The sequence below is a fragment of the Vicia villosa genome, linkage group LG5, assembly GCF_029867415.1.
Source record: "Vicia villosa cultivar HV-30 ecotype Madison, WI linkage group LG5, Vvil1.0, whole genome shotgun sequence".
NCBI classification, from domain to species: Eukaryota; Viridiplantae; Streptophyta; class Magnoliopsida; order Fabales; family Fabaceae; genus Vicia; species Vicia villosa.
In genome coordinates this window covers 122,535,734-122,547,666 of record NC_081184.1, presented here as the reverse complement: position 1 = coordinate 122,547,666, position 11,933 = coordinate 122,535,734, and the positions used below count along the sequence as shown (strand labels likewise).

At 35.5% G+C, this 11,933-nt stretch overlaps 1 protein-coding gene across 1 annotated transcript; it reads left to right on the top strand.

The window, feature by feature from the left end:
• The first annotated feature begins 9,063 nt into the window (after positions 1-9,063).
• LOC131607187 (kinesin-like protein KIN-12E) lies at positions 9,064-11,672 on the top strand. The gene is made up of 7 exons (XM_058879208.1): positions 9,064-9,511; positions 9,583-9,691; positions 9,921-10,076; positions 10,213-10,259; positions 10,331-10,450; positions 10,564-10,803; positions 11,408-11,672. Exons 1-5 carry the CDS (start codon positions 9,504-9,506, stop codon positions 10,407-10,409), a joined length of 399 nt encoding a protein of 132 aa, XP_058735191.1. The 5' UTR covers positions 9,064-9,503; the 3' UTR covers positions 10,410-10,450; positions 10,564-10,803; positions 11,408-11,672.
• Positions 11,673-11,933: the final 261 nt, after the last annotated feature.

The window sequence follows — 11,933 nt, the reverse complement described above, 5'->3', positions numbered from 1 at the left end:
TGTGTCCCCGACAATGAGATTGAATCTATTTTGAAATTTTCTCATGCATCTCAAGCCGGCGGACACTTCGGTCCTCAAAGAACTGCAAGAAAAGTTCTTGATTCAGGTTTCTATTGGCCAAGTATTTTTAAGAATGCTTTTGAGACTTACCACACTTGTAAAGAGTGCCAGATAGCAGGTACAAACATCACTCGCAAGAGTGAAATGCCTCAGCAGCCTATGCTTTTCTGTGAGGTATTTGATGTATGGGGAATTGATTTCATGGGTCCTTTTCCGGTATCATTTGGCTTCCTTTACATTTTACTTGCTGTTGATTATGTTTCAAAGTGGGTGGAAGTTATCCCCACTAGGACTAATGATTCTCGAGTTGTTGCAGATTTTGTCAGGTCTAATATCTTTTGCAGGTTTGGAATACCGCGAGCTATTATAAGTGACCAAGACACTCATTTCTGTAACCGCACCATGGAAGCTTTACTCCGGAAGTATGGAGTTGTGCCCAGAGTCTCTACTGCATATCACCCACAGACTAATGGGCAGGCTGAGATCTCAAACAGGGAGATCAAACAGGTTTTAGAGAAAATGGTGCAGCCAAACAGGAAAGAATGGAGCCATCGTCTAGAAGACGCACTTTGGGCTCAAAGAACAGCTTTCAAGACACCCATTGGGATGTCTCCTTATCGACTTGTTTTTGGTAAGGCGTGTCATCTTCCTGTTGAGATAGAACACCGTGCTTTTTGGGCGGTGAAGAGTTGCAATTTGGAGATGCAACAAGCAGGTATTGAAAGAAAACTCCAATTGCAACAGTTGGAAGAGCTTAGATTAGAGGCTTATGAGAGCTCTAGGATTTATAAGGAAAAAACTAAGCACTTCCATGATAAAATGATTTCTAGGAAGGAATTTTCTGTGGGCCAACAGGTTTTACTGTTTAACTCCCGCCTTAAGCTAATGGCTGGGAAACTTCGATCCAAATGGATTGGCCCCTTTGTTGTTACTAATGTTTTCCCTCATGGTGCAGTAGAAATAAAAAGTGCAGGTACTGACAAAGTCTTCAAGGTTAACGGGCAGCGGCTGAAGTTATTCCATGAAAGTTCGGTGCCTGAAAATGTCAGCATAGAGGAGCTTTCTTTAGAAGCACCTGACTACACTACAACTTGATCAGGGAGTCCTTCTTTCCTTATCTCTACTTTATTAGTAATGTCCTTTCATTGAGGACAATGCTTAGTTTAAGTGTGGGGGAGGAATCGTGTGTTTTATTTGTTTTTATTTGTTAGTATTTTGTTTAATTTCAATAAAAAATGCATTTTCTTGAAAGTTTTAGGCTACACACTGATTTGAGTCGGGTTTGCGGAGACTTGGGAAAAATTCACAAGATCGGTATCGTTCTAACACCGTAAGTCTCCTGCATACGGAAATTGATTTGAATTTGTTATTATGTTTTAGCCTTAATTTCTCATTCTTTGACAGCTCTTGAGTAGTTTATTTTAGCAGTCGGCACCATCTCTCACACACTTTACGCAGGAAGCCGATGAATATAAGTGAATGTTCCGTAAAGAAAAAGGTAATACACCTTCTAAGTTTGGTGATCCTCACCCGGTCACTTAACCCAACGGTTATGTAATCTTCAAAAAAAAAAGTTTTCAAAACTCTTTGTTAGTTGGTTCAGCGGTTTCTGGTGCTGAACTTGGTAGGGAGGATTACGGTCCGATCCCCCGCAACTACATCTGAGTAAGCAAAGGGTTATGCCACGCAAGTACCGGAACCCCGTGCAAAAGGATTAGAGTCACTAACCGGTTGTCATGCTATAAGTGTGTGGAGATAACGGGCTTAATGTGATTGCGCCTGAATGAAAAAGAGCAAAAAGGATGAGTAAGTTAGGCTATGATATAATAATATGATTTGAATTGGTTTGTGTATTTAGGAGGCTTATGTCTGCATATATGTGGTTAGTGTTCTTACGATGTCCTTAGTGTGCAAGATTAGTATCTGTCGATGCAAACTTACCCAAAGAAGATTTGTAGCCTAGGATGAGTAACTGTTGATGTATTTGTGCTTTCTTTGTTCTGTTTTTTCATTTTGCTCGGAGTGCAAAAGTTCAAGTGTGGGGGAATTTGATCAGTGCATTTTAATGCACGTTCTTCCATGTTTATACTCAAGCATTTCTTCGGTTTGTTTTATTTATTTTTATGTTTTAATATGTTTTTATATTTTTTTTATTTTTGCACTTATTTGTTTTTCGTATTAATTTTTCAGCATTAACAGTCTGCACGGAAACGATCATATCTGGAGTTCCAGGAGTCCGATTGAGGCGTTCTAATAATCGCCGGAAAGCTAAGAGAAAGAGCTACAATTCTTATGTTGGAGTCGAAGTCAGAATCGGACTGTAGAAGGGCCAGAATATTCTTTGAAGTTGCAGCACTAGTTTTAGTTAAGTTTTGGGTCAATTAGTAATGGGCCTGGGTTTTGTTTTTGACCCAGTTCGGTTGTGAAACGGGTTGGCTATTGTTCCTTAGGTTAGGCAGCCACGAAAATATTGTTCATCATCTTCCATTCACGATTTTGAAAGCTTGGACGAATTTCTATGGAGAACTAACCAAATCCTGTTGAATTGCTGTATTCAGGTTCCGACCTTGAGATTATTTTAATGTTAATCTAGTATTTATTCCTTTAAATTTTGTTCTATGTTCTTGAATGCTTAATTCGAATTTCATAGAGTATTTTGATTCAATTCGATTGATTGTATGACCCTAACAAATAAACACGTTACCGTTTGCTTAATTCGTTACCGTGTATGATTTATCACGTTTGCTTAATTCATGAAGCTTAACTCCGTTTGCTTAATTCGGATATTAGGATTATACATCGTACAATACTCTTCGCGCTTGTCACTGAGTTTGTAGTCGAATAGGAATAGATTATCCGCTTAGGAGATTAATATTGCTTAATCGATGATAGATAGGAACCGAATCAGTAATTCGACTTTTCAGCTTATTTGATAATCACTTTTTCATAATCACTTTTTTTTTGTTTATTCGAAACCAAACCAACCCCCCCCCAAATTCGACTTACATTCGGTTAATAAGAATAGGAATCCTTGAGAGACGATACACGAGTTACCGTTACCGTCGTACTACAGTTTTATAAAATTAACTCGTTTTTGACCCGCGCGCGACAGCGGATCATCCACATCAAGGAAGCTCGCATTGTAAAGTTTTCTTTACGTGATACATCATAAGTCCATTCTCCAATCCACAATCTCTTCAAATCACCAATTAAAGGTTATAAATACACATCAATTCCTGCTTTTGGACTCGAAGGTCCTGGAATGACACACGTCAAAAACATGTATGGTTTTGTCATGCACATCTCAGGAGAGAGGTTGTAAGGGGTTACAATAACTGGCCAACAAGAATACATACTTCCCGACGCTTGAACATAAGGAGTAAAACCATCTGAGCATAATCCAAGCCTGACATTTCTAGGTTCTGCGGCAAAATCAGGATGTATTCGATCAAAGTGCTTCCATGCCTCGCCATTAGATGGATGCCGCATAGTGCCTGGACTTGTTTTATTTGTGTGATGCCATGTCATTTGACTTGTAATGTGCATTGAAGCAAACATTCTTTTTAACCTTGGTATTATCGGAAGATAAAACATGGACTTTACCACTACACGGTCTTGATTAGTGTTAACGGCTCTACTGCGAACTTTATATCTTGGACTCATACAAAACTTACATTCCTCCAACAATCCATCTTGAGTACCAAACTCATTGTCGTAAAACAACATACAACCATTAATGCAACAATCAATCTTTCTTACTCTTAAGCCCAACTTCGACACCAACTTTTTTGCTTCATAAAATCTAGTAGGCAAGTTGTCTTTCATTGCAGTTGAGTCCAACATCATTTTTATGAAGAATTCCAAACACTGATCAGGAACATTCCGATTTGACTTGGCGGCCAACAATCTCACACACATTGATAACTTTGAGTCAGACGATCCATCAAACAACGGCGTATTCATCTCATTCAACAACTGATAAAATTTATGCGCTTCCTCATTCGGCAACTCTTCCCCACCAAAATCTTCAGGTTGATCATAGTTCACGTTCACACCAAAAGCATCCTCAACCATGTCACCAATCAGATTAAATTTTTCCTCATATTCCATAGGCGGCCAACTACTTGAAGCATGCGAGTTGCTAGTCTCTGGTACGTTACTAGGCAGTTCTTCACCGTTAAACGTGCAAACCCAATAATTTGCAATGAAACCCCTTATATGCAAATGAGATGTTATTTCCTGTGGGTCACTAATTATTGGTCTACATTCACATTTAAGACATGGACACCTAACTCCTCCTTCGCTTCGACATGATTCCTGAGCAAACGCCCAACTGATAAACCCTTCAACTCCTACTATAAAATTGGGTTTAAGTCTCATTCTTCCTGGAAATGTTCTATCGTACATTCAACTACGATAATACCGATAATATTCCACACTGCACATTTATACAATCATTGTCATTTTGAGATAGTAATATTAATCAACTTAATATTATTCTTAGACGTATACTAGTTAATATTTACTATTCTTAAAAATATTATTTAATAACAATACTACTAATATTTTTAACTACACATGTTATATTGATAATATGTTAACCAGAAAGTTACTATTTTTTTAATTACACATTTTAAACTACACATATTGAAAATATTATTTAATAAAAATACTACTATTAAATATTTACTATTATTAAAAATATTATTTTTGATTCAACTATTAAACATGTACCATATAAATATATATTACATATTAAAAAGTACTACTCATATAACACCATAGTTCATAAAGATAATAAATATAATTTTTTATTAAATATATAATATATTCTATATACAAAATGTAAATTTGTAATATTTTATTTTTAATTTTTAAATATTAATAATATTTTGTAAACATTACTTCTACATTCATTAAGATTAATATGTATATTATTTTTAATAACAATTTCTATTTTTAAAAACAATAATATATATTACATATAAAACATATTCTATTAGTTTTGAATATTTTATATAAAATTTTAGTATAAAAATATTAACTTATCTATAAAAATATTTTATATAAAATTTTAGTTTTGAATTAGAGTCACAAAATTTCTTCTACTTATTCACCTTTAAAAGTCGAAATTCATTACTATAAAAAAGATATATTGTATTGAATAACATTAAATAAAATTGGTCTTTCTTCAACTATTGTCATATTTATATGTATATGATGTGTTTATTTAAAAAGTGCCTTGTAGCATTTGTTTTTGCCTTTTGTTAGGCTTTGAAACTTTCCTCAATACCTTATCATTAAGACTTTGAATTAGGCACTGCGCTATTTCAGCAAAATGGTTTTGAAACGTCTCTCGAGATTTATCACAAAAGACTTAAAATTACACCAAAATGAAATACTATGGGCTAAACAGAATAGTTTTACATTATTTGAAAATTGAGATTAAAGGTAGTTATATAATATTAAAACACTACAATTTAATGAGTAATTGTTTCTAAAGAATAAAACCGTGAGGATTTTCACACTAAAAACAAACAATATTGTAAAAATAATAGGTCTTATCATTTCTATTCATATGTGATTTGTTACATATCTTTTTTATAGTTTTGAATTAGAGTCACTATATTGGTAGTAACTTCATTTAAAAAATTATATTATCTTATTTAAGTGCGTTTGAATTTTTTTTAAAAAAAATATTTGTTTAGTATAATTCTCTATATTTTAATCCATTATTTGTTTATAACAAAAAAAATCAAATAATTTAATGGTTTTTAAAGATAACAATGTGAATTATGTGATATATTGAATTCAAATACTAAATGTATAGTAAATAAATTTTATATATACTAAATAAATTTTATACTAAATAAAAATCAGAAGAAAAAAAACAATAACACAATAACAACCACAAAAAAACATAACAACTAAATAAAAAACACACACACACACACACACACACACACACACACACACACACACACACACACACACACACACACACACACACACACACACACACACACACACACACACACACACACACACACACACACACACACACACACACACACACACACACACACACACACACACACACACACACACACACACACACACACACACACACACACACACACACACACACACACACACACACACACACACACACACACACACACACACACACACACACACACACACACACACACACACACACACACACACACACACACACACACACACACACACACACACACACACACACACACACACACACACACACACACACACACACACACACACACACACACACACACACACACACACACACACACACACACACACACACACACACACACACACACACACACACACACACACACACACACACACACACACACACACACACACACACACACACACACACACACACACACACACACACACACACACACACACACACACACACACACACACACACACACACACACACACACACACACACACACACACACACACACACACACACACACACACACACACACACACACACACACACACACACACACACACACACACACACACACACACACACACACACACACACACACACACACACACACACACACACACACACACACACACACACACACACACACACACACACACACACACACACACACACACACACACACACACACACACACACACACACACACACACACACACACACACACACACACACACACACACACATATATATATTAAATAAAAAATCATTCTGTTTTTTGTATATAAATTAAACAAATATATATAATAAAAAGATAAATCAATTAAAACCTAACAACTAACTAAATCACAATAAAAACAAAATTAAAAAAAATTCTAAAATACCTCTTCTTCAAATCTCCTTCAATCTTGTAGTACCTCTTTTTCACAATTCTTCAATCTTCAATCTTCAATTCTTCAAAAAAAATCCTAAATTAAATTCAGAAATTTAAAAGTTCTTAAAAAATAAAATTATACAAATAAAAAATAAAATTAGTTACCTTTGATTGATATTTGAGAGAGTGTTGAGACAGCAATGGGGGAAGAACAGGGGAGGGGGAGTTGGAGCAATGGAGGAAGAAAGGGGAGGGGGCGTTGGAGAAGAAGCAGTGAAAGTTGTTTTTGTTTTGTTTCTGAAACGCAAGTGTTTTGGTTTTGTGATTAAATTTATAAGGACATCAACGACATGGTCATCACGTCGCTAATTTTCCACGTGGTTTTCACGTCGCTACCCTCAAACGATCATAATAATAATTACACACTCTGCCACATCTGTAAAAGTGGCAAAGTTATTTTCCCAAGTAAAATGTTGCAACGTGGGGCTAACGTCACTATTAAAATTCAAAAAAATTCAAATCTCCCTCCAGCTACAACGTTACAGTTTGTATTTTTTTTTATTTTTTACTTTTTAGTAGCGACGTGACTCACACGTCGCAACTATTTTTAAAAAAAAAAACAGACTCTGACTTTTCTGATTATAACGTTGGAATGATTTTTTTATTATAAAAGTTTGTTGTGACGTGGGAAACACGTCGCAACTACTCACGTGAAAGACACGCCGCTAATATATGTCGCAGGAGAACATATTTCTTGTAGTGATATCCACCACAACATCGGCTTTGATGATTTTACCGTTTTTATCATTTCTTTCTTTCGTGCCAGCCGCGGGTTTGAGCTTACTTCTCACATTGCACGTTATGTCATACCGGCAAAGTAATATGGTAGATGTCGGGAAGACGGTATCGACCGCATTCGTCAAAGCATTATCTCGGTCTCTAACAATAACACTTGGCATTATCTTCTTTCTCACATTCCAAGAAAGCGAATCCAACCGAAAATGTCTTGTCTGTCGAGGTCACGCCGACAATTTCTAGAAGCGGAAGCCTATACTTGTTGGTCTTGTACGTCGAATCCATTACAAAAACGGTTGGAAATATGTTGAACAACTTGATACTTTCGGAATGAGTCCAAAATATGTCACGCACCGTAACTTTGTCCTCACACGTTCGGAAGCTTGAAACATATTGGTTATCGCCCAAAAGTTTCAAAAGTTGTTTCAAGACTTTAAGATTGTGCCGTTCATTGTATACTTGTTTGATATTTGAAACACTATCCGGTTTTTTTTGCTTCAAATCGGCAAGTATGTTTTCCGGCGCCACTTTGATTGTCGATAAGTCCGAAATAACATTCTTCTCTTTGCGGGACAACCGACACGCAATTGGATGCCTGTGTAGCTTGGTTTCTAAGGAATGATTATGAATTCCACAAATGACGTTAAAACGCAACAAAACTTCAATCCTACGACTCACGCACAACTTAAACGGACACCCACACTTTCTCGATCCCGTGTCTTTGTTTTTTAACACACGGTTAGTTTGTACATACTTCCCACCCCTCTCGCAATTCAACACGATAAAAGCTTTCTGTCTACTACTTCCATTGTCGGACCTTAATATAACAATGCCAAATCCAAGTCTACTAGCTTCACTTCGAACCCAATCAAGTAATTGTTCACGACAAGCGAAGCTCATATCATTTGAAAATTGTTGTCGAACATCCACCATAATGATCATGGTTTTAACTTCGTTAACCGGCTCTTCTAACTCTTCCGGAACCTCTAACCACTACGCCAAAAAGACATTTAGACAGCACACCTTAGACAGCGCTTTTATAAAAAAGCGCTGCTATAAGTAAAATAAAAAATAAAACACGGAAACTATATATGAAAATGACTAAAAGCGCTGCTAAATGGCCGACCTTAGATAGCGCTTCTAAAAAGCGCTGCTAAAAGGGTTGCTTTAAAAAGCGCTTTTTAAAAAGTGCAGGTAAAGGACCATATTAGCCAACACTTCTCAAAAGTGCTGTCTAAAGTCAATTTTAAATTTTAAAAAAAATATCTCAAAAGCGCTGCTAAATAAAAATTGAAAAGTTATAAAAGAATTAATAACAAAATAATGAATAAAAAAACTAAATAGAAGTTGAAAAGGGCTTAGGGTTCAGAAACGTGAAAACCCTTCTTCACTCTCAAACAAAGAGCGGCGACCGACTATCTCTCTCCGGTCGAGTCGCTGCAATCCGATCCTCATCCATCTTTGTTCCAGCCCAGCTCTCGCTCGATCTCTAACGTTCGCCTCCATCTCGGTTCTTCATCAACTCTAATCGTTTTGCATGTTTGTTTGCTGAATGATTTTGTTGGTTTGATGTTGTTGAACGTGATGTCTCACGATTTGGCGATGGTCTTGTTACTGGGTTTGCGATTTGAGAGCAGATGATGATGCTGAGGTTGAACGACGTCGTTCGTTGTTGTTGAAACGATATTGAACGATGATGAGATGCGATGAAGATTCTGAGTTGAGTTGCTTGCGACTTGCTGGGTTCGATGATTGTTGGTGATGATTCGGTGAGATCTTTCAACTTTTTGTATATTTTCTTAAGTACTACCACATAACAAAAATATTACCGTGCTGACAGGTCTTCTCACGATGAAAGCGTTGTTGGACAAAGTAGCGCTGCGGTTTCGCGGATTCAAAGCTTTGAATTGTGCGAAGATCCTTCTTTCTGGAAAGATTATAATTTGCAGGTACAAATTCAATTTTAACTCAGCATCTTAATAAAAATTTATAGTTTTGTGTTTGGAAGGGAAACCTAATTTCCAGTTTTCACTACTCTGTGATGAAAGTTAATATCATAAATTTGTGTTTAAATTCTTGATTTATACTTTATCTATGCATACAGTTTAGGAATGGGTTAGGGTTATAACTTGGTTTAAGTTGATTGAGTTTGTTTTTGTTTAATTTTTTGTGAGCTAGGTTATAATTAGAATGCGTCCGCTTAGCAATAACGAGATATCCGTTCAAGGTAATAACAAGTGTGTTAGACAAGAGAGTTGTCAGACAATTTCTTGGACTGGACCTCTGGAGGCACGGTTTACTTTTGATATGGTTGCAGATGAGAATGTTAGCCAGGTAAATTTTTGTTGGTTGCATTCATTTTGGTTGGAATTAGAACTATTGTGCATTGTGCAAGTTAATTATCAATGTTGTGGTTGTATTGCTTTTTCATTTTTTCAAGCTTGATTTTCACATTATCTTGATGCAACAGGAGAACCTCTTTAAAGTAGCTGGTGTGCTAATGGTAGATAACTGCAAGTGAGTCATTATCTTATCTTTCAAAATTTTAACAATTTTATTATATAGAGAATAATTGTTTGTGCATTTAGACGGGAAGTGGAAAGACGCACACCATGCTTGGTGACATTGAAGGGGGAACTAGAAGACACATTGTCAACTGTGGGATGACACCAAGAATTTTTGAGCACTTGTTTTCAAGAATTCAGAAGGTATAGTTTGTTATGGTATTCATTTAGATCGTTCATTTTCTCCATTTTCTCCATTTCTCCATTTAAGAAAGTTCTGTTTTTGATATATGGGTCTTATTTTTTTGCACCCTTAGGAATGTTGGGTACTAGCTTCAACTTTTCGCGTGGTCGTGGTGAGGATCGGTTTTATAATCCGCCGCAAGCTCGCCGGCTGTTACACACGGCGGAGAATGAGAGGATTTGGAGAGCTCACAGCGATGTGACGGTCAGTCGGTCGGTGGTGAGAGAGAAATCGATGGATTCGATTGAGAAGGAGAATGGAAAGGTTTTTGAAATCGGTTACACCGTCTGTGCATGCTCAGCATCTTTCTAAGGTTGTTCTTTTTTTTCTATTTTAGTTACTAGAGCTTATTTAATGCTTTCTTTTTTAAACTGTTTTTAGTTGATTTAGTATGTTTAATTGTTGGAATAACTGAATTTTTTTTAATGTTTGTTTCTTTGTTTGTGACCGATGCATTGAATGAGGAAGTAGAACACTAAGCCCATGAATAATGAATTTTAATAAATAAATACTGCTGTGACATAAAGTTAAGCTTTGTGTTAGGGTGTAATGGCAACACATGGCTTTGAGAAATCAATGAATGAATTACACATGGCCGTGACTGGTCAAGTAAACCCAGTACGAGAAATAGAAAGTATTATATAGTGAAGTTTTTATGGAAGATAGTCATATTTAATACATTATCAAATGTTATATGTTTGTTAATTAAAAGTTTTAAAATGCCAGTGATATTTCTAAAGTTTTTTTTTTTGTAAAATCAAATTAAATACTATAACAATACACTACAAGTAAGCACTAGTTTACTTGATTATTATTGTAATGTTTTTGTCTTCATTTTTTGATAGAGAATATTAATGACATCTATGAGTTTCTTTAATAAAAAATTGTAATGAGGATGTGTATTGTCTTTCAATCAGGTACAACTTGACGAAGCTCACTTATGATGAGAGAAGGATAAAGTTGATTGCTCGCTTGGAGGCACCAAATTCTGCCGTGGATGAAGACGAGGATGATGAGTGAATTTGAGTTGGGAGTGGAGTCAATTGTCAAGTTGGATTTTTATTTGTATTGTCTTTCATTTATATTTACACTTTGTGGTTTTCTGCCACAATTTTAACCATGTGTTTGTTATCAAGTTGATACAAAAGTATCTAAGGTTGTTCATGTTTTTTTTTATTTTAATTTTAAAATCTGGTGAAAATTTATTCTATATATTGGCAGGGCTTTTTGTAAGTGAAAATAAGTATTATATATTCTGGTGTAAATTGTGGTTAAATTGGGAGTGGAGTCAATTGTCAAGTTGGATTTTTATTTGTATTGTCTTTCATTTATATTTACACTTTGTGGTTTTCTGCCACAATTTTAACCATGTGTTTGTTATCAAGTTGATACAAAAGTATCTAAGGTTGTTCATGTTTTTTTTTATTTTAATTTTAAAATCTG

Bases quoted from the DNA above. Each gene is read 5' to 3' on its own strand.
- LOC131607187 (XM_058879208.1), top strand. The intron at 10,077-10,212 runs GTAAATTTTTGT...TTGATGCAACAG, and splicing joins CAGATGAGAATGTTAGCCAG to GAGAACCTCTTTAAAGTAGC. The intron at 10,260-10,330 runs GTGAGTCATTAT...TTGTGCATTTAG, and splicing joins CTAATGGTAGATAACTGCAA to ACGGGAAGTGGAAAGACGCA.